General features: G+C 39.6%; 1 protein-coding gene across 1 annotated transcript in view; it reads right to left on the reverse strand.

Moving 5' to 3' along the window:
* Positions 1 to 23,780, reverse strand: part of LOC132815735 (insulin-like growth factor-binding protein 4) — a 91,691-nt gene that overhangs the window by 15,060 nt on the left and 52,851 nt on the right. Inside the window, exon 2 of the mRNA XM_060824848.1 lies at positions 4,910 to 5,118. Coding sequence (XP_060680831.1) covers positions 4,910 to 5,118 — 209 coding nt within the window. The remainder of the gene's footprint in view (positions 1 to 4,909; positions 5,119 to 23,780) is intronic.

A 23,780-nucleotide genomic window follows, 5' to 3' on the forward strand; every position in this document is an offset into this window, starting at 1 on the left:
ATAGGAGGTATCATTAATAATTGGAGGTGAAGTGGACAGCGAAGAAGGCTACCTCAGAGTACAAAGGGATCTTGATCAGATGGGCCAATGGGCTGAGGAATAGCAGATGGAGTTTAATTTAGATAAATCTGAGGTGCTGCATTTTGGAAAGTCAAATCAGTGCAGGACATATAACTTAATGGTAAGGTCCTTGGGCGTGTTGCTGAACAATGAGACCTTGGAGTGCAGATTCATAGTTCTTTGAAAGTTGAGTCACAGGTATATAGGATAGTGAAGAAAGCATTTGGTATGCTTTCCTTTATTGGTCAGAGTATTGAGTATAGGAACTGTTGTGAAACTTGAAAGGATTCAGAAAAGATTTACAAGGATGTTGCCAGGGTTGGAGGATTTGAGCTATAGGGAGAGGCTGAATAGGCTGGGGCTGTTTTCCCTGGAGCGTTGAAGGCTGACGGGTGACCTTATAGAGATTTATAAAAACATGAGGGGCTTGGATATGATTAATAGACAAGGTCTTTTCCCTGTGGTGGGGGAGTCCAGAACTAGAGGGCATAGGTTTAGGGTGAGAATGAAAAGATTTAAAAGGGACCTAAGGGGCAACTTTTTCAAACAGAGGGTAGTGCGTGTATGCTGCCAGAGGAATTGATGGAGGCTGGTACAACTGGAGCATTTGAAAGGTATCTGGATGGGTTTGTGAATAGGAAGGGTTTAGAGGGCTAGGGGCCAAGTGTTGGCAAATGGGACTAGATTAGTTTAGGATATTTGGTCAGCTTGGATGACTTGAACCAACAGGTCTGTTTCCACACTGTACATCTCTATGATGTGAAAAAGAATTTCAGCGTTGGTGGAGACATGGTAAGAACTGAAGTATTTTTTATTTCAGGCACTGAGTGTCTGGATGAAGCACTTCAAACTCAACTAATTTGTGCTTCGATATTGAGTATAGACCTTTTGATTCTTCTAGTGAGATGTACCTGAACCTTTCTCAGAAAAACATACTGCTTGACTCTGACATTTTCCATCTGCCTGACTGAGCAGTTAAGTTGTTGCTGCTTTACAGATCGTTTTTAGATTGTGTGTTAAAGATGCTCCAAAAAAAACTTATCCAGCCAGGAGATAGAGGAATTTCTAACTATTAGACTGCACTGAATTGAAAATCACATCCCAGTGATGAAACAGTGTCTAATTTTTTAGACTACCAGGCTCGCTGTAGTGAAAGCTTTGACAGTCTGAATGACAGCAATGGATCTAAACAGCTATCTAGTGCATAGAGTTCTTTTGTCAAAAATCCCTCCTACAGATCCTGGTAAATAACCACTTGATGAAGAAGAAAAAGAGCTTTCTCACTCCACTATATCAAATCACAGCCTGTGGATTAGTAAGAATTTAATTCAGTGATGTTTGTTTAAGAATGGATCTGAAGCTGCACATTTTTAATGTAACAGGATGCAAAAAGTTTAGCACTGACTACTGATTAGAAAAGGTGCTGTGTTTAAATATAACTTTTTCTCCTGTCATTAATTGAACTAGGCTGTTTTACCCTCTTTTACTGAAATAGTTCTCTCCTGTTCTACAAACTGGAACTCCTCAAGTAAATAATTAGCCAGAAGGAAAAGAAAAAGAACTGCTAAAAAATAAGAAAATATCAGAGTCCTTTCTCTTTTCAATACCACTGCATTTACTGAAAGAAAATAATTAAATATGATTGAGGCATCAAGAACTTTTCGTTCTTTAATTTACAAAACTTTGAGTTTAATAAAGAAAGCAATTCTGCCTCTGTGTGGTCATTTGAAGGCACTGCATGTATAGATTGGTGCATTAAATTAATTTTCTAAATTCAATGCTTCCAAAGTTAATCTAACTTCTGGATAACAGAAAACATTTTAAAGAATTAATTAATTTCGGATTTTTGCTTCTTTCTCTCTGTCTTAGTCTTTCTTTTTCTCAACCTGTTTTCTGCATTCTAATTCACAATATTAGATGTCTGTGCAGCTCTTAGAGTCATTGAGATTTAAAGCACAGAAAGGGGACCTTTGGCCCATCATGTCCATGCCAGTCTTCAAGCACTTGTCTACTCTAATCTTACGTTCCAGCACATGGCCATAGCCTTATATGTTGTGCTGTTTCAAGTGTTCACCTAAAAGCTTCCTAAATGTTGTGGGGGTTCCTGCTTTTCTCATCCTTTCAGGTAGTGAGTTACTAATATCGTCCCACTCCAGGGATAAACAAAAACTCCTCAGAGCCTCTCTAAGCTTCCAGCCCTTAAATCTATGTACCCTGCTTATTGAACCTCTACTAAGGAGAATAGGTTCTTCCTATCCACTCTAACTATGTCCCTCATAATTTTGTACACATCAGCCTTCTCTGTTCTAAGGAAAACAACTCGAATCCAGTGAAGTTGCTGGATGACCTTTTCTCTTCTCTCATTTTCCTCATCTTTCAGGTTTTAAAAGAGTGCAAGAGCCAAGGGAACAGAAATGTCCAAAAAATGATTTCAGCAAAGCATCCTCTTCAAGGAGGTATCAAAACACACAGAGAGGCAAGTTTGCAAAATATGAAGACATATAGGTAAGGAAAAGAACAATTCAAATGGTCAATTATAACATGTATACACTTTTGTAGGTTGTATACTCCTTCCATTGCCTCAGAGTATGAATAACGATAGAAGCACAAATACATACTAAAATTCCAGTTATAACTTACAACCAAGTGTACAGAAACTTTATAAAGTTTGTGGTTAGTCAGATTCAGAGTGAGTTCACCCATTAACTGCAGGCTAGGAATGACTTGAGGCATTATTAATATTATGAAGAGCTCATCTTAGGGATGGATGATATCTTCATATGAAAAACATCTGATGACCCAATGGAATGAATCAAACTGTCAGTCTAGCAAATAAGAAGGGGCATGCCATTGAACAAACCAAAACATTGCAAATGCTTCAGTTACTGTTATGTGGCTCATGTGAATCCAATCCTGCCCCATGTATCTGCTAAACTAGAAGCTGAGAGAACACGTACACAGATTCCATTTTTGGACAGCACACCATGACTGAGTATGTTGCATGGTAATGGTGTAAATACTGTGCTTTGAAAGTGTGCTTACAGCATTTTAGTTTAATTCTTCACATTTGTTTGCAGATTTTCTGTTGCTTTCTCACAATAATGCAATCAAACAAATATCTAATGCTTAATATTTGAGTCCTAGATTTTTCATTTATGGTACACTGATCCTTTGAGTTTCTGCAGGATCTAGCTAAGATGTAAGACACAGTGTCTATATACTGTTATGTTATACAGATAGCAAAAACATAATATGTGACTTTCTTCTGACATTTATGAGACAAAACTAAACACAAGTGGACAACTGACAGCTAGCATTGCTCTCAGTGGCTGAAGCCCTACCTCAATTGAAACTGATCAAGAGAAAGCTGACCAATTAATTATAGAATGATTGCATTAATTTAGCTATTCACTTGATTTATCATTTTCAAAATCATTTTTAAATATGACTACAGAGATTACCAGAATATTACACAGCTACAAGTCTGTAAGGCTGTCCACAATGCCAATTACCATTCACCTGGGGATTGAGTCTTAGAAATGCAAAAATCCCTCTAAAATTAGTTTTTCAGTGTTTAGTACAGACAAAGAAATATAGAAAGATTTACAGCACCAATGAATGGGTGACTGAAAGGTCTAATAAGCCTAAGCTCACTTTCCAGCTCTTGATCCATATACCACTAGAATACAGCATCTCCAATAGAAATCTGGGTTTTTATGAAATACAATGCACTTTTAGACTGTGAGGACCAGACATCACTAATCTCTCAATGAAAAGATTTCTGCTCAACTCCCCTCTAATCCTTTGATTAGTTTTATGCCCTTGGCTCTTGGTTTCTTTGATAATTGAAATGATTTTTTTTCCCTTTGACCCTATTTCAGTCCCTTATACTTTTGTACCATTCAATTCAATCTTCTCTTAACCTTTTCTTTTCTTTGGATGTAAAAACCTCCAGATAATCTTAGCTTTCCTCATGGGTAAAATTCTTCAGAAAATAAAATTCTCTACACTTGGCAACATCCCTTTAAATAACCTTTGCATCTCTTTAGTGTAATTGCATCCTTTCTATTTATGCAGTGACCCAAACAGGAAGCAATTCTTGAACTGTCATCCAGTGTTTCATATAGATTAAGCATAACCTCCCCTGATCCTCTACTCGTGGTCTTGACCAATAAAGACAAGTATCCTACTTGCTTTCCTAACCACATTTTCTTGTGTGTTGTAATTCTACGAAATTGTACTGACCAATGTGTTCAAATTTGCATCATGTCCATGAATTACGTTTTCTTCAGAGGTAGCCCCACAATTACTTAGCAAGTTAAAGTAGTGAATGACTGAGCCTTACGGACCAGCAATTTCAAGAATTAATATTAGATTTGTTCTCACTTCCTAATCCAAGCCACAGCAGGCTAGAGGACAGTAATTGACCTTCCTGCCCTTGGTTTCAGTGTGGAAATGTTCCTAGTGTTCTAAGTCATGACTTAACTATCTAATGGAAAATTTCAATAAGGGTAAATGACTGGTGAGGATATGATTGTGTTAACTGTATTGTGTGCTGTGACCAAATAGACCACTGTTTTAGCAAAGTACCATTAGAATCATAGCCCCAAATGAACCAGTGTCATTGACAGAAAAGAGAAAATAGAGGGGAAAATCATTTTTTTAAAGAAAGGAAAATGAGTGCAACCAGAGTCAACATTGTCTAGAAAATTGTTTTGCTTGAATTAGCTGGCGAGGTGTTAAGTTCACCATCATGCAATGGAAAGAAAAACACATGCTTATTAACGTCCAATCATTAGTAATTTAATCAATAATTTAAATCAAATTCTGAGGAATCTTTGAGCTTTACCTGCTGCTCTCTTGGCTTTGGTTTGTAGTTAGTTCGTGCCCTCATGCCCATCTGTGCATCAGCTGAATTTCGTGTTTCAAACAATCTGTCTTGTATGACATGCCCAGGAGCTGGTACAAATCTGAAGTTGGTGCCTCCTAACTGATCTTGGGTACCTTCTGTGCCACCTGGACTAGGATTCACAGTTTCCAAATCAGATGCTTGAGTTTCTGAAAATGGCAGTTTTCACAGAACAGTGACTTTAAAAAACAAAATAATAAGAACAAAACTGCAGGTTGAAGATACATTAGAAAGATTAGCACTGCTTAAAGGGTGAAATGATAGCTCTACCTGAACAGGCAGATAGACCTCCATATAATGTTTCATTCAAGAGGTGGTACATTCAACAATGCAATACTCCTCAGTAATTAAGGAGGAATGAATTGGAATTATACATAGACTGTTACAAATATACAGGAGTCTTTTGCATATTGAATACAATTTACAGTGTAGAAATAGGTTCTTCAGCCCAACTGGGCTGTGCTAAGGTTAGTGCTCCATATAATCCATTGACAATATATTGATTCGAAATACAATAGCTGTGATAGGAGCTGAACGCCTCAAGACCATTGTTCCATACAAGATCACACATCACATAATACCTTCAATTAACAGAAACTGTTTTGGATTCATCAAACATCAAAATGCCACAAGACATCAGTCAGTTCATTGAGTTTTTGAAGTATTCAGAATTGAAGTTTCTCCTCAGGATATGCACGACAATCCTGATTCAGGACCCAATCTCACAGCAGTCTGATTCATTGTACATGTGTTATCCATTGAGCCTATCGCTGTGCAATGGTCACCTTGTAATTGAAATTCAACACCAATACTAAGAACCTGAAGGAAATTCCAGTGAGTGTTCTGCCTCATTCTTATAAATAGTGAGTATCTCGAAAGTAGGGATGATTCCATTAGTAGAGTTCAAAAATAGTTAACCAAAGGTCTGTTGAAATAAATATAGCTTGATCAAAATTAAGTCCTTTTATTCCATTTTGTCTTAAGCAGTGAAATATGTTGAAAAATCATGAGCCAGTATCAGGTTTCCATTTCGTAACAAATGCAAACAGTATAGAAAGAAATGGTATTTGTCTTAAGAAGGTGTCATTTAAAACCACCAGGATTACCATCAAAATGTCTCTTTCAATAATTGTTTGCAATATTCTTCTGCAAAGTTAACCAGCAGTTCCTAATATATTACCATATGTCATGTATGCAATTTTCTTCAACAGCACTACATCAGAAGTTACGATTATATTTTCTTGTGTTGATGATCAGAGAATGAATGTGGAAATTTTGTCAGTTCTATAGGGGTGGGGGTCAATTGAATCAAGTGCCCTTCAGGTGCTTACATGGCCATCAATAGATCTTCCACTAACGCTGTTAGTGACAATGGTGACCACTTGTGGCACAGCACCCAATTAGGCCCAGGTTCATCACAAACTCCAGTTAGGCCAACAATAATTGAGGGCAGGGCAGCATTATCATAGAGGGTATAGGTATGGGGTTTATAGCCTGGTGGGGAGTTGGCTCTCAGTGGACATTCTGTATCCAATGCTGGGTCCTTCAATCAGACGTAGAGTGTCCAATTATGAGTGATTCCACTCTTCCAGGGAAGCAGCTGACAAACCCAATGGAGCTTTCTGAGCAGGTCTCCATTGTGTTATGGGAGGAGGATGCATGGTGAAAATGAATTTTTGCTTGCTCCATCCAGCAACAATCCAGAACTCCGAATAAAGTGCTTGAGTATTTCCATTTCATCATCATCTTTCTAATGCAAACTTTGTGGATGGCTAAGATGCTATTTCCACTCATCAAACTTTGTATTATACAAATTGTCTATGCAAATGATAAAATCAGCACTTTAGTTTCCTCTTTGTCTTCCCCCAGATTTTTTCCTGACCTTAAAATCACAAGACATTGGAGCAGAAGTAGACCATTTAGTTCATCAAATCCACTTCACCATTCAAAGAGATAATGGCTGATCTGATAATCTTCAACTCCATTTTCCTGCCTTTTTTCCCTGAACCTTCGATTCACTTACTGATTAAAAATCTGTGTTTCTAGCCTTGAATGTATCTAATGACCCAGTCATTACAGTCCTCTGTGGTAAAGAAATCCATAAGTGTACTATCCCTCTGAGAGAAGAAATTCCTCTTTATCTCTATCTCAAATGTACAACCTCTTATTTTGTGATTATGCCATCTGGTACTAGACTCTCTCACAAGGGGAAACAACTTCTGCGCATTTAGTCTCGTCAAATCCTCTATGAATCTTTTATGGTTAATATTACTGCCTCTCATTTTTATAAATTCCAATGAGTATTCAACCCAGGATTAGCCTAGTGAACCTTCTTTGATAAAAGGATCAAAATTGTTTGCAGTATTCCAGCTGGACACTGACTAGAATATTACGCACAACTTTGGTCTCCTTACTTACCAAAGAGGGTTGGTTAGATCAGTTGGCTTGATAGCTGATTTTCTGGGTTTCCTTTTCAATCTCTCTTCTTGCCTGAGAATTGGTGACCATCAGGTCAAGTAAAAAGTCTGCAGATGCTGGAGATCAGAGCTGAAAATGTGTTGCTGGTTAAAGCACAGCAGGTCAGGCAGCATCCAAGGAACAGGAAATTCGACGTTTCAGGCCAGAGCCCTTCATCAGGACCATCAGGTCAAACCAATCACCTCTCTTTAATGAATGAGCAGCCATATGGTCTGGTATGTCCACTTTCTTTTTACTTACAAAGGACATAATTGCATTCAAAGTAGCAGAGAAGGTTCATTCAACTGTTTCCTGGGACTATAAGGGTAAAGTGGGAGTGGTTATCTTATCAAGAAGGTTGGACATTTTGGGCCTGTATTAATTGGCGTTGAGAAAAATGAGAGGAGATCTTATTGAAACATAGAACATATAAAAACCTGATGGAACTGGACAGAATTATAGATCCCAACAGTACAGAACGACTGACTGTGTGGAGTTTGCACGTTCTCCCCGTGTCTGCGTGGGTTTCCTCCGGGTGCTCCAGTTTCCTCCCACATTCCAAAGATGTGTGGGTCAGGTGAATTGGCTATGCTAAATTGTCCGTAGTGTTAGGTAGGGGCTAAATGTAGGCATATGGGTGGGTTGTGCTTCGGCGGGTCGGTGTGGACTTGTTGGGCCGAAGGGCCTGTTTCCACACTGTAAGTAATCTAAACGAGGCTGGCTAGCCATCCCTAATTGCCCAAAAGGCAGCTAAGAATTAAGCACATTGCTCTGGGTCTGGAGTGTAGGCTAGACCAGGTAAGGATGGCTGTTTCCTTCCCTTTAGTGAATCTACTACACATCCTTGGACATTCTGGGGCAATTTAATGTGGCCAATCCACCTAATCTGCAGATCTTTGGACTGTGGGAGGAAACTCAAGCACCCAATGGAAACTGGAGCAGATACGAGGAGAACTGGGAAACTCCACATAGTCTAGAGTTGAACCTAGGTCCCTGGCACTGTGAGGCAGAAGTGTTAACCATTGCTCCACCGTGCCACCCCAAGATAACAATAAACACTCGCTAGTGCCGCGGTTAACTATATGCGAATTCGTGACTAGGAGGATTTAAGGAATAAAATGAAGTTACGACTGAGCTAAAACCGGTTTCTCATATTTCTCATGATAGGATGGATGCTGAAAGATTGTCTTTCCTTATAGGAGAGACCAGAACTAGAAGAGACCTTTTTTTTATAAATTAATAGTATGCCATTTCAGGCTGAAATGAGGATAATTTGTTTCTCTCAGAGAGTCATGAGTCCTTGCAATTGTTTTCTCCAGAGAGTGTTAGAGTCAGTGTCATTGAATATTTATAAGGCAGAGGTACTCTTGACTAACAAAGGAATCAAAGGGTATTTGGAGTTGAGATCTAGTTGGATGGTGGAACAAGCTTGTGGGGCAGAATGCTCAATTGCTCTTAATTCATAGTTTGGCATGTGCATTTGTATGTTTGTAACAGAAAGATTTCAAAATCTTCACTGTGACAAATTTTTGCAACATTTCCCAGCCCTCTATTTTTGCTTGCATCCTCCACACTTTTGCCTCGATGGTGCAATCTTTCCTTTGATCTTAATAGAGCTAATGATAAAAATCCCAGGCATCAAAATGCTTCATCTTAACTCTTCATCCCTAAATCATTCCATCTTATTCTGGCTCTGACCACATCCAAAATCCAAATCAAAACTTACTTCTTTCACTCAAATTCCTTAACTAACTTCTTTTGACTGTGTCTTGTAATGTTCTTATCACTTTGGTTCAAGTTGCTGTAATACCTTAATAATGAGTCCACATTTTAGAAAGTGGATTTTGGAATACAGACAGTAACATGGAAACATGTGAGTCAGTTATGGAAGTCGAGTCTAATCTGTGTAGGAACTAAAAAAAAAACTTTGGAAATATAATCTAGTAACTGAAACTGCTGAAAATACCCATCAGGTCTATCACCATTTGTGGATCAGATTATGCTTGAAGTGGGAACATGTCTGTTCTCTCCACAGATGCTGCTTTTGTTGAGAAATTTAAGCAAGATTCTTATCTGCTAGCATAAAGTATTACACTGAAGAGAAAATAATAGTCTAATCTCATATACTGGTAACCTTTTCAATATATTGGCAGAATTCTTTTTGTTAACACTAGTCTCATCACAGATTAGAATTACAGTGTGGAAACAGGCCCTTCGGCCCAACAAGTCCACACAGACCCGCCGAAGCACAACCCACCCATACCCCTACATTTACCCCTATCTAACAGTACGGGCAATCTAGCATGACCAATTCACCTGACCCGCACATCTTTGGACTGTGGGAGGAAACCGGAGCACCCCCACGCAGATACGGGGAGAACGTGCAAACTCCATACAGTCAGTCTCCTGAGTCGGGAATTGAACCCAGGTCTCAGGTGCTGTGAGGCAGCAGTGCTAACCACTGTGCCACCGTGCCGCCCATACTGATTGATAAGTCATTAATCAAGTATCAAATCTTGACTCTAAGACCTGGGTTCAATTCCTGCTTCAGGGAACTGTCTGTGTGGAGTTTGCACATTCTCCCCATGCCTGCGTGGGTTTCCTCCGGGTATTCCGGTTTCCTCCCACAGTCCAAAAATGTGCAGATTAGGTGAATTGGCCATGCTAAATTGCCCGAAGTGTTAGGTGAAGGGGTAAATGTAGGGTTGCTCTTCGGAGGATCGGTGTGGACTTGTTTGACTTTTAACACCTGGTACCTTTCATAGATTAAACGGGTTTAAAAAAGGGAAAAACTTAAGATGGCCATAGTAGTCACCTGACTATATTGGGAAGACAGGCCGCCTACTTGCAGAATGTTTCAGGGAACACCTCTGGGACACCTGGACCAACCAACCCAACCACCCCGTGGCTCAACACTTCAACTCCCCCTCCCACTCCACCAAGGACATGCAAGTCCTTGGACTCCTCCATCGCCAGACCACAGCAACATGTCAGCTGGAGGAAGAGTGCCTCATCTTCCGCCTAGGAACCCTCCAACCACAAGGGATGAACCTCGATTTCTCCAGTTTCCTCATTTCCCCTCCCCCCCACCTTGTCTCAGTTAAATCCCTCGAACTCAGCACTGCCCTCCTAACCTGCAATCTTCTTCCTGACCTCTCTGCCCCCACCCCACTCCAGCCTATCACCCTCACCTTGACCTCCTTCCACCTATCGCATTTCCAACGTCCCGCCCCCAAGTCCCTCTTCCATACCTTTTTTCTTAGTCTGCTTGACACACTTTCCTCATTCCTGAAGAAGGGCTCATGCCCGAAACATCGACTTTCCTGCTCCTTGAATGCTGCCTGACCTGCTGCGCTTTTCCAGCAACACATTTTCAGCACTGATCTCCAGCATCTGCAGTCCTCACTTTCTCCCTGACTAGATTAAGCCAAGTTCACAAAAATGTCAAACAACACCCAGTGTGAACTAAAATTAAAATGTTATCATAAAAACTGAAATCAGTCATTCAGCTCTGTAACACCTGTTTGATGTACACATTTCTGGAAGTAGGGTGTTATTTTGCATTATAGTTATCTGCCAATTATTCAACTTGGGAAAACAATTAAACTAGACATGGGAATAAACAAAGGAATTATAAGGCAACAGATTTTAGGGCAGAAAGATAAGAAAATGGATTTATAACAGCAGAATTGAAAGGCTCTTTCTTTCTCCTTATAATTTGCTTAATCTTTTGTAAAATGGTGCCCAGGAATGAAACAAAATAGAGAAACATCCATTTATCAACAACACGGGGATACCTACAAAATTTGTCACTGTTGCAAATGTTGAAAGATCAATTAAATATCTGTGGCCTCAGGTTTAAACCTAAAACCTCAAGGACCTTTCAAACTGCCTATTCTTGATGTTCACTCATGGACTATACATTTTCCCTGTTTAAGGTGCTATATCTGTCTTTCTTTAGTGCTTGATGTCATATTTTATTATCCTTCTTTATTGTAGTTAATAAGGTTCCTCTTTCTTTCACTGAAGAAAATCTTGTAATTGACTCCTTAATTTTGTCAGAGAGTACATTTTATTTGAAATATGATATATCTGCCCGCTAAAAATAATTCAAAATCTTTGTGGCGGCCAACTAAGGGAGTTTAAAATAATGGAGCTGATTCAGCCTTCATCAGCTGGTTGTAACAACAATCACTGGCAGAACTTTCCTTGCTGTCAGGTTTTCAGTTCTGGCTCAAGAAACATTAAAATTCTGGGAACACCACCTTCATTAAGTTAAAGGGGATGGGCATACTACTCCTCATTTAACTGGAGATGTGCAACTGGAAGACCCTAGATGGATTATGTCTACTGTTTTGAGTCTTTCTGCAGCAACCCTCAATACATCCTTCCTTTGTAAGCAGCTATTCTTCTTACTTGCTGTTTGATCATCAGCTCCTGCTAATATTGCAATCCAAGGGAAACACCTACTGTCATATCCATGACTGGTAACACATGGTGTATCCAGAGCCCTTGCAGTCACAATAATACCTGCTCTCATGTACAACGCCTCTCCCTGCAGACATCTCCAACTATAATCAACTCCTTCAGGCACCCAGTGTTTTCAAAAACCTCAGTTAAAAATAATAAGCAGCTAACTTGCACATTGTTGAGAATCCCTTTAAATAGTGCTGGCAGGGAGAGCTTATGCATTGCTGAATTGCGGCTGCTGAATGCATGTTCAGCTGTAAGTGTTTCAGTGAGGGCATTAACTGCAGTGGCAGGATCTAATACTGTAGTGGATCAGCTGAGGGTGCCACACTGTTTGATGCTGCAATTTTGCTGACATTGCATCCTTGCAGAATACACTCAGGATGTCCATACTGAAGCCTCTCCAAAAGCACCTTTGATAAATGTAATAAATGCTGGCCCTGCCAGTATCACCCACATCTCATGAAAATTCTTTTGGTTTAAAATGCAGTCCTGGTGCCATTTTGGTACTAAACTGACATTACTCTCAGAGAGCTAATAGGTCTGACTGACAGGAAAGAAATGATCACATATGATAAAAGAAGGCCATAAAACAATAATTGTGTCCATATAAAAATGCCCAAGAAAACTTTTCAAAAAGTTATATCACTTTGAGTCCAAGCAATATTTTAATACCACTCAAACTATAATTTCATAACAAATATAAATTCAATCATTCAAGAGATGAAACATTGAAGCTTTCTTCTTGCATTGCTAAATTCCACGCAACTAGAATTAGCAAGAGAGATGTTCAGTAGGCAATGTTATAGCATCTGTTTAAACACAAGTGATTTTCTGAAGTACATTACGTAGCAATTAATAGGCACTAGTTATTTCCCACAAATTTTATACTCTGTCATCAAATAGTATCATAGTGTCATAGAGATATACAGCACAGAAACAGACTCTTCGGTCCAACTCATCCATGCCGACCAGATATCCTAACCTAATCTCGTCCCATTTTCCAACACTTGACCCATAATCTTCTAAACCCTTCCCATTTAGATATCCATCTGATGTCTTTTGAATGCTATAATTTAACCAGCCTCCACCACATCCTTTGGCAGCTCATTCCATACACACATCACCCTCTGCATGAAAAAGTTGCCCCTTAGGTCCCTTTTAAATCTTTTCACTCTCACACTAAACCTATGCCCTCTAGTTCTGGACTCCCCCAACCCAAGAAAAATACCTTGTCTATTTACCCTATCCATGGCCCTCATGATTTTATAAACCTCTATATGGTCATCCCTCAGCCTCCAACACTCTAGTGAAAGCAACCTATTCAGCCTCTCCCTGTAGCTCAAATCCTCCAACCCTGGCAACATCCTTGTAAATGTTTTCTGAACTCTTTAGAGTTTCACAACATCCTTCTGATAAGAGGGAGACCAGAATTGCATTCAATATTCCAAAAGTGGCCTAACCAATGTCCTGTACAGCTGCAACATGACCCACCAATTCCTGTACTCAATACTCTGACCAATAAAGGAAAGCATACCAAACACCTTCTTCACTATTCTATCGACCTAAGACTCTGCTTTCAAGGAACTATGAACCTGCACTCCAAGGTCTCTTTGTTCAGTAACACTCTCCAGGACCTTACTATTACGTGTATAAATCCTGTTCTGATTTGACTTTCCAAAATGCAGCACGTCTCATTTATCTAAATTAAACTCCATTTACCATCCCTCAGCCCATTGGCCAATCTGATCAAGATCCCATTGTACTTTGAGATAACCTTCTTCGCTGTCCACTACACCTCCTATTTTGGTATAACCTGCAAAATTACTAACTATACCTCCTATGTTCATATACAACTTGTTTATACAAATGACGAAAAGCAGCGGATACAGTACTGATCCTTGTGGCACACCACTGGTCACAGGCCTCCAGTCTGAAAAGTAACCCTCCACCACCACCCTCTGTCTTCTACCTTCAAGCCAGTTCTGTAGACAAATGGCTAGTTCTCCCTGCATTCCACAAAATCTAACTTTGCTAACCAGTCTATAATGAAGAACCTTGTAGAACACCTTCCTGAAATCCATATAGATCACGTCCACCACTCTGCCCTCCTCAATCCTCTTTGTTACTTTTTCAAAAAATTCAATCAAGTTCGTGAGACATGATTTCCCATACATTACGCCATGTTGGCTATCCCTAAGCAGTCCTTGCCTTTCCAAATACAAGTAAATCCTGTCCCTCAGGATTCCCTCCAACAACTTGCATGCCACTGATGTCAGGCTCACTGCTCTATAGTTCCCCAGCTTTTCCTTATCACCTTTCTTAAATAGCGGCACCACATTTGCCAACCTCCAGTCTTCCGGCACCTCACCTATGACTATTAGTGATACAAATATCTCAGCAAGGGTCTCAGCAATCACTTCCTTAGTTTCCCACAGAATTTTAGGATACAGCTGATCAGCTCCTGGGGAATTATCCAGCACCTCCTCCTCTGTAATATGGACATTTATCAATCGAAGTACATGAATTCATACACATATGGTTTGAAAATGTAAAATTTATGGATTATTTTGTTCTCCATTCATAATCAGAAATTCAAAAACAATAAATTCCTGTTTAATAACATGGCATGCATAATCTAAGCACATATTTGATATGCAACATTAAACAATACTTTTCAATACCAGTGAAATAAACAAAGCATAAAAAGGTTAAAAAATTAAAGAAATATTTCAAAATTATTGGTAGAAAAGATCCAAAGCTTTTTAACAAAATTGTGTTTCCAATCTGTAGCAGTTTGTTCTACTTTAAGTCAATGTTATAAGATACAGTTTACAGTAATATTTTAATTTTAAAAATGATATTGTGAGAAAATATTCTGGATTAGTGGTGCTGGAAGAGCACAGCAGTTCAGGCAGCAAGATCCACAAGCCTGACCACCCTGGCCGACCCATTGTCTCAGCATGCTCCTGCCCCACTGAACTCATCTCTAACTGCCTTGACACTGTCCTATCCCCCCCAGTCCAGGAACTCCCCACATACATTCGAGACACCACCCACACCCTCCATCTCCTCCAAGACTTCCATTTCCCCGGCCCCCAACAAATCATCTTCACCATGGACATCCAATCCCTCTACACCTCCATCTGCCATGATCAGGGCCTCCAAACCCTCCATTTTTTCCTCTCCAGACGTCCCCAACAGTACCCTTCCACCGACACTCTCATTCGTTTGGCCAAATTGGTCCTCACCCTTAACAATTTCTCCTTTGAATCCTCCCATTTCCTCAAGACCAAAGGGGTAGCCATGGGCACACGTATGGGCCCCAAATATGCCTGTCTCTTTGTTGGCTACGTAGAACAGTTGATCTTCTGTAATTACACCGGCACCACTCCCCACCTCTTCCTCCACTACATTGATGACTGCATTGGCGCCACCTCGTGCTCCCGCGAGGAGGTTGAGCAATTCGTCAACTTCACCAACACATTCCACCCTGACTTTAAATTTACCTGGACCATCTCTGACACTTCCCTCCACTTCCTGGACCTCTTCATCTCCATTAATGACGACCGACTTGACACTGATATTTTTTACAAACCCACTGACTCCCACAGCTACCTGGGTTACACCTCTTCCCACCCTACCTCTTGCAAAAATGCCATCCTGTATTCCCAATTCCTTCGCCTCCATTGTATCTTCTCCCAGGAGGACCAGTTCCACCACAGAACACACCAGATGGCCTCCTTCTTTAGAATCCGCAATTTCCCTTCCCACATGGTTAAAAATGCCCTCCAACGCATCTCGTCCACATCCCGCACCTCCGCCCTCAGACCCCACCCCTCCAACCGTAACAAGGACAGAAAGCCCCTGGTGCTCACCTTCCACCCTACAAACATTTGCATAAGCCAAATCATCCGCTGACATTTCCGCCACCTTCAAAAAGACCCCATCACCAGGGATATATTTCCCTCCCCACCCCTTTCTGCCTTCCGCAAAGACCGTTCCCTCCATGACTACCTGGTCAGGTCCACGCCCCCCTACGATCCACCCTCCCATCCTGGCACTTGCCCCTGCCACCGCAGGAACTGCAAAACCTGTGCCCACACCTCCTCCCCCACCTCTATCCAAGGCCCTAAAGGAGCCTTCCACATCCATCAAAGTTTTACGTGCACATCCACTAATTTCATTTATTGTATCCGTTGCTCTCGATGCGGTCTCCTCTACATTAGGGAGACTGGGCGCCTCCTAGCAGAGCGCTTTAGGGAACATCTCCGGGACACCCGCACCAATCAACCACACCACCCCGTGGCCCAACATTTCAACTCCCCCTCCCACTCTGCCGAGGACATGGAGGTCCTGGGCCTCCTTCACCGCCGCTCCCTCACCCCCAGAGCCTGGAGGAAGAACGCTTCATCTTCCGCCTCGGAACACTTCAACTCCAGGGCATCAATGTGGACTTCAACAGTTTCCTTATTTCCCCTTCCCCCACCTTACCCTAGTTCCAAACTTCCAGCTCAGCACTGTCCCCATGACTTGTCCGGATTTGTCCTACTTGCCTCATTCCATTTCCACCTATCCACTCCACCTTCTCCTCCCTGACCTATCACCTTCATCCCCTCCCCCACTCACCCATTGTACTCTATGCTACTTTCTCCCCACCCCCACCCTCCTCTAGCTTATCTCTCCATGCTTCAGGCTCCCTTTATTCCTGATGAAGGGCTTTTGCCCGAAACGTCAATTTTGCTGCACTTTGGATGCTGCCTGAACTGCTGTGCTCTTCCAGCACCACTGATCCAGAATCTGGTTTTCAGCATCTGCAGTCATTGTTTTTACCTCATTGTTAGAAAATAGCATAGTGGCCATGTTTTCTATCAATTAGACCGCACTGGAAAGAACGATATTTGAGTTTGTTCATACATAGTGTTTCTGATAAACTTATTTTCTCTCTCTTCTCTCTGAAAGATGAACTGAATGGGATTGACTTTAAAATGAATTCAGACGAGCTTTCTGCAGATAGCTGTTATTGCATGTAGGTAAAGAAAAGCATTTTAGCTTAGTGAGTTGATGGACAAGTAGTTTTACTAGATCTTTATGGCTGTTTTGATCTCATCTTGACTATCTTACTAACTGCTGTATGTAGTTTGACTTTTCCTTTTATCTATTTGTATGTTACTTTGGCTGAACCTTTTGACCTGAACATAACACTTCCTTTTCCACCTTTTCTTCCATTTCTTTACTTAATTGATTGCTTCTCTCCTCCTCAACATTTTTCTGCTGTTACCATGCCTCCATGCATTCTTCCCTCTCAGATTCTCCATCTTCCAAATTTCTCAGGTAATTTTTCAGCACTCTTTAAACTACCGATTCTCCAACTTGACTTTCTCTTAGACAAGGTTATAGTTTCCATCTGAGCCTAACTGGTACTTTCCAAAAGGCACAAAATCGAATTTCATGTTACATCAATTCAAGCACAAACTAACCTGTGAAATTCTACTTTCTTTCTGACCTATCTGGTCAGTGCGTTTGCCATTTAATCTCTGCCATTTTCACTTCAATTCCTTCATGCTGTTGAAGTTAAAATGTTGCCTGATTTCAAGAAGGAATTGGACTTGTTGTTAAAGAGATTACAGAATATGGGGTAAAAGCAGGAACAGACTATTGAGTTTGATGATCAGCTATGATCAGAATGGATCACAGAGGCAGGCCTGAAGATCCAAATGGCCTACCATTCCTCCTATCATTGATGTTTTTTTATGTTTCTAAAAGGTAATCTTTTGTTTTTATGTTTCCAATCTAGAAAACTGTAATTCCATCTCCAACCTCCCATTCCTTCCCAAAGTGTTTGAATATGTTGTTAACTCCCAAATCTATGCCCAACCTACCTGTAACTCAGTGTATAAATTCTTCCAATAAGGCTGCTGTTCCTACTATTGTACTGAAATGGTTCTAAGGAATGACCCAAATCGCATCTAGTATGACTGTAAAAAAGTTGAACTACCTCTGCTCATCTTTCTTGTTGTGTCTGCAGCTTTTAACACAATTAATCATTCTATTGTCCAATGATATACCATAGCTATCTATTTGGGACGAGGACTCATGTTCCATTCTTATCTATCTAATCAGTTGAAATTACTTTTATTCTCATTCTCATACTCTGTTTTTGTTTCATTCTGGTTTTCTTCAAACACCTATTGTTGGTCGCCCTCTATTCCTTGTCAATATTTCCCCCCTTAGAAACGTAATACAAAAAGACAACATCAGTGTCCACATACATGTTGGTGACTCTCAGCTTTCCCTTATTGTCACCTCTCAGAATACATCCATTACCTTGAAATTCAACATCTATTTTCCAAGCAACAGATGTTTCTCCCAGTAAAATACTGAGAAGACTGAAATAATTTTACTCGATTAGGTTTAGAAGATTTTCTGGGCTAATGCCTGGAATGAGCACATTTCCTTACGGAGAAAGACTAGACAGGCAAGACCAATATTTTTGGGAGTTTAGAAGAGTCAGAGGTGACTTAACTGGTACATATATGGTCATGAGAGGTCACTTCAAAAGGATATTTTGTCTTTTGGGAGAATCTAGAATTAGGGGGCAGAGTTTAAGAGTAAGATTTTGCCATTTAAAAGAAAGATATGGAAACATTGTTTTTCTCTCAGATGTTTGTAAGTCTGTGGAATTTCCTTTGTCAAAAGGGATTGGATGCAGAATCTTTAAGAATATTTAAGGCAGAGTGAGATGGGTTCATGGTTACTAAGGGAATGAAAGATTATTAAGCATAATTGGAGTTAAAATCAGATCAACTATGCTGCCATTGAGAGGACCAAGTGGACTACTTCGGTTCTTTGATCATACGTTTGCAATTCTCTTCAGTTCTTGTTGGAAAGGCCATTTCCTACTCACCAATTCTATCTGGCAATTGTTTGAATCTACAGGGATATTCAAAAGCTTGATATTCAAAAAGCACCATCACTAAGACTGCATATTTCAAAAAATGTAATATCGCTTGAGTTGACCCTGACTCAGATCATTTGTTCTGAACAATTTCACCCATGCCTTTAATAGATTATTCCAATTAACTCCATGCTTAGTCCCACATTTTATTTGTTGTGATCTCCAGGTCATCCTAAACTCAGTTGGCAGTGTTTTAACTTGCATTAAATCTCATTTCCACATTACCTTGTACTCGCTGACCTGTATTGACTTAAGGTTAACAAACACTTACATTATAATATTTGCATTCCTGTAACCACCACCTTCAGCTCCTCCCCCCCCATCCCCCCATGATACCTTCACCCTCCTCTTATAATATCCTTTTACCCCATAAATACTTGAGGTGCCCACACTTTTCTGATTCCAGCTTCTTAAACATTCTTGACAGCATTGATGATCATATCTTCAGTTCCCAAGATGCTAAGCTTGAAATCTCTCCACTTCGCTTTCCTACTTTAACACACTCTGTAAATGCTATCTCTTTGAACAAATGTTTGGTCTTATCAGATCTCATGTCTTTTTGACATGGCTCAACATCAAATTTTGCTCTTTAATCCTCTTAGCAAGCACATTGAATCATTTTGTCGTGTGGAGGAAATGTCTCAATTTGGCTTGCTGGTGCCGCATGTTGGAAGGAGATTTAATACAGCTAATAAATAAACAAAATTAAAGTAAAAACATAGCACATAGACAGAGGAGAATGTGAAGCCTTTATGAAGTCAAACTTGCAAATCATAGAGAATCAAATAAAACATAGGAGGGATGGAGTGCCACGTACCGATGGCAGGAAATCTGCCAATAAAGGTTTTGTGCCATGTGGAGAGATGTGACACTGGAGCTGATTGCCAACTCTTTTGTGATATTGTAAACCAGTACCACAAAATGTTCAATAATCTGAGCAGGACAATCAAGGTAACACAGTAAGCTGTATTCACATGTTGTTCTTGGACACCATTGCAGCTTCAACTTAAAAAGTTACAGATACACAAATAAACCTTTTGAGAAGAGAGCACTGACTTGTGATATTACTATATGGTTACTAATCCCTTTGAGCAGTAATAACTTGTCCTCGCAACCTGAAATATCTTCTCTACAATAATGTCACCATTACTCATTTCCAAACCACTTAGTACATTCTGTATAATTGCTAGACTTCATCTAGGATAACAGTTAAAAGAACTTCAGATTGGCCAAACACAAAGGCACTTGATAATAAAGTGAACTAATCACAACTGAGATTAGATCTTGTGTCGCATCATTACTTTCAAAATAAAGGTAATCTGATAACTTTTTAAAACATCTTTGTACTCTTTTACTTTATCACTCTAGACGTATTAATCACTGTTTGATGGCTGGGTAAAATAAACTCACTCCATGGGAAACCCTCTTTTGTCAATTGTCGTTTCAGTATCATAAAATTGAAAGGTGCTTAATGTGCAAATTTACTTTGTTTATAGCAGATACAGATTGTTTGCTGAAAAGGGGAAAAAAAGTAAGCATGGCAGTAAAACAAGCTTTTGACCTTTCTAACATTTCAAACCTGGTGTTTAATTGCTACAGTTTTAATTTACAAAGAGAAGCAGTGTCCATAGTTAAAATAAAATATTTAATGTATGTAAGTTTTGAAGACCGGAGACCATACATGTTGTTCCAATGTTGTATAGAAGGTTAGAAGCAAATTGCTTTGTTACTACGTGCTCATGCAGGTTAAGAAAAGGATGAATCTATAAAAATAAAAAGAAGTATACCTCAAGTATTCTTGTCTGACATACTTATTGTTGAAATCATTTTCATTTATAATGTCGCTACTCATATTCTCTTTGATTGAAGTTAATGTTGAGAGTCCTTATTAGAGACATTAGTCAAAAATATATGATTCTAAATGCTAAGGTTCTTGGAAATTAATCAATTGCATAAAAAGTTCTTGAATAAAGGCCAGGATTAGCCTTGAACTGATTTGTTCTCAAATACAGGGACTCGCTGTATCCTATTGCTGCCAATTTCTATATTTTTAGTTTCTTCATGGGATGTGAACATTGTAGACAAGGCCAACATTTGCTGCCTGTCCATTAATTGCCCTTGAGAATGTTTTGGTAAGACACATTCTTGAACTGTTAAATTCCACGTGATGTAGGAACAACTACATTGTTCTGCCAAGAAGAGAGTTCCAGAGTCATGATCCAGTAAAAGAACAATAATATTGTTCCAAGACAAGATGGCATCTGGTATGAGGGGATTTGCAGATAGTGTTCCTATGCATCTGCTACACTTATCCTACAAGGTAGTAGAGGTCAAGATTTTGAAATGGTGATGCCGGTGTTGGACTGGGGTGTACAAAGTTAAAAATCACACCAGACCAAGTTACAGTCCCTGATGAATCACCTGATGAAGGAGCGGGCACTCCGAAATTAAACCTGTTGGACTATAACCTGGTGTTGTGTGATTTTTAAGATTTTGAAAGATTCTGTGGAAGGATCTTTGGCTATCTTGCCGATGCTGTACACTGCGGTGTAAGGAAGTGAGTTACTCCCAACAGAATTCCATCCTCTGGCTTGCTCTTGCAACTACAGTATTTACATGGTTGAGTCGAGAGTGTGCTGCTGGAAAAGCAAGACAAGTCAGGCAGCACCTGAGAAGCAGGAGAATTGATTTTTCGAGCATAAGCCATTCATCATTAAGGGCTCCTTGGATGCTGCCTGACCTGCTGCGCTTTTCCAGCACCACACTCTCAACTCTGATCTCCAGTATCTGTAGTCCTCACTTTCTCCTATTTACATGGTTGACTCAGGGTTCTGGACAATGGCAATCCCAGGATGTTGATTGTGTACATCATGTGCATCAGCACCGAACAACCCCATTTCTGACATTATGGATGGGGGGATGCTTTTAATGAAAAGGCTGAAGATATTGAGTCTGAGACAATATTGCTTCAAATAGTACAGTGCAATATCACACCTAGATCATGGCACAATTCCTGTTTTCAAGTGCAAAACATTGGTCACTGTCAAATGTCAGTACCTAACTCTGTATCCAACGTAACATCTAGTGTCATTCCTTTAGCTGAACATTGCATTGTCCAAGAACTGGCTATGTCTGTCTCAATGGATACATAGTTGAAATAGAATCTTGGAAGTATACAGCATGGAAGGAGACCAGCTAGCCTTTTATGTCTAGCCTGGCTCTTTGAAATAACAATCATGCTTAACTTCACAATTCTGTCTTTTGTCTGTATAGAATTAGCTTTCACCACCTTTCCAAGTAGACTGTTCCATGTCTGAGAAATCTAAATGAAAATAACTCTTGACTGATTTTTTGTTTCACCGAATCTTTAATTTATGACCTTTGTTAATCTAGTAGAATTTTTAAAAACTATTTAGTTGGTTAAAACTTGAAAATCTTGATTTAGTGAGCTTTTAATCTCCTGCTCTAAATAGTTCTAAAGTTAACAATCTCTGCTCATAACTAAAAGCTCTATCCCTAGTAACATTCTGGCAACCCCTCTCCCTGCTTTTTCTGATACATTCCAATGTCTTCTGAAGTGATTCATAAATCTAAATGACACTTATGCTTTTTAAACTACCAAATCAACTTATCCTCGCATTTGTGAGGGTTTGTGCATGTAGACATCAAGATCTCTACTATCCACATTTTCTAGCTATCTGCATAGCAGCCTGTTTTACTACGTCGAATCTCTGAGTGCATCATTTTATACTTCTCTACACTGTATTCCATCTGCCATGCTTCTACCAGACTGCCATGCTGTCAAAGTCACCCGAATCCTAAACTACTTTCTTCATGATTCGCTATTTCGTTGCTATATTTTGTTATATCTTCTACTAAGGATGCTTCCAAACCTGATTCTATTCACATGTTACAGTTGCCAAGAGTAAAGACTTAAAACTGATCTTCCTAGAAAACCACAACAAGCCACTTTCCAGTCTAAAGATCAGCCATCCACAAATGTCCTTTTCTTCCTGTTACTGAACCAGTTTTGTTTCTATACTGTTACATTCCATTAATACTTCCTAATACATAATACTTATGATGGGCTTACATCATAAATCTCCTATATGGTACATTGTTGAATTTCTTTCATTTATACAAATCATTACACACACACACACACACACATTTATATATATAGAATCATAGAGTCATAGAGACATGCAGCACTGAAATAAGTCCTTCAGCCTAACTCATGTGGGACATTTACCTTATTTACTTGATGAACATTCTTTGCAATCTTATCAAATAATTAAATCAATTTAGTAAGGTATGATTTGTTGTACCATTCATGTTTGCTTTTTTTCCTCCCTGATAATGAATTCCAATACCTTTCCCATTATCTATGTTAGGATGACTGGCCTATAATTTCCTTGTCTGTTCTCTCTTCTTTCTTGCACAGTATTATAGATTAACAAGTCTTACTTTTCTGGGACTATACCTATATCCAATAAAAATTGAAAGTTTATGACCAATACCTTTGCAGGTTCTACCCTTGGCCCTTGCAGCAACCTGTGATCCATTCCCTTTGGATCAGTTGGCTTATGACCTGCCACAAACACTTATGTTTTTAGTATTTCTTCTTTGTCTATTACTATCCAATTGATAACTTTCCTTTTGTTTTAGTATAACTTTCACATCAATTATCTCTGTGCGAAGATCAAGAACACATTTAATATTATAATCCTCCTCAGAACAACTTGAAAATTTCTTTGCGTCCTCAGTAGACTCAACTTGTTCTGTCAATATCTGCTTATACTTTATAGGTTAATAAAGTATTTTAGGGGTCAATATAATATTCCCTGATAATCACTTTATCACACTTTATAATCAAACATTTTTTCTCATCTGAATGTTTTCATTTCCATTACATTTTTAAATCTC

This window comes from Hemiscyllium ocellatum, chromosome 5 (genome assembly GCF_020745735.1).
Source record: "Hemiscyllium ocellatum isolate sHemOce1 chromosome 5, sHemOce1.pat.X.cur, whole genome shotgun sequence".
Classification (NCBI taxonomy): Eukaryota; Metazoa; Chordata; class Chondrichthyes; order Orectolobiformes; family Hemiscylliidae; genus Hemiscyllium; species Hemiscyllium ocellatum.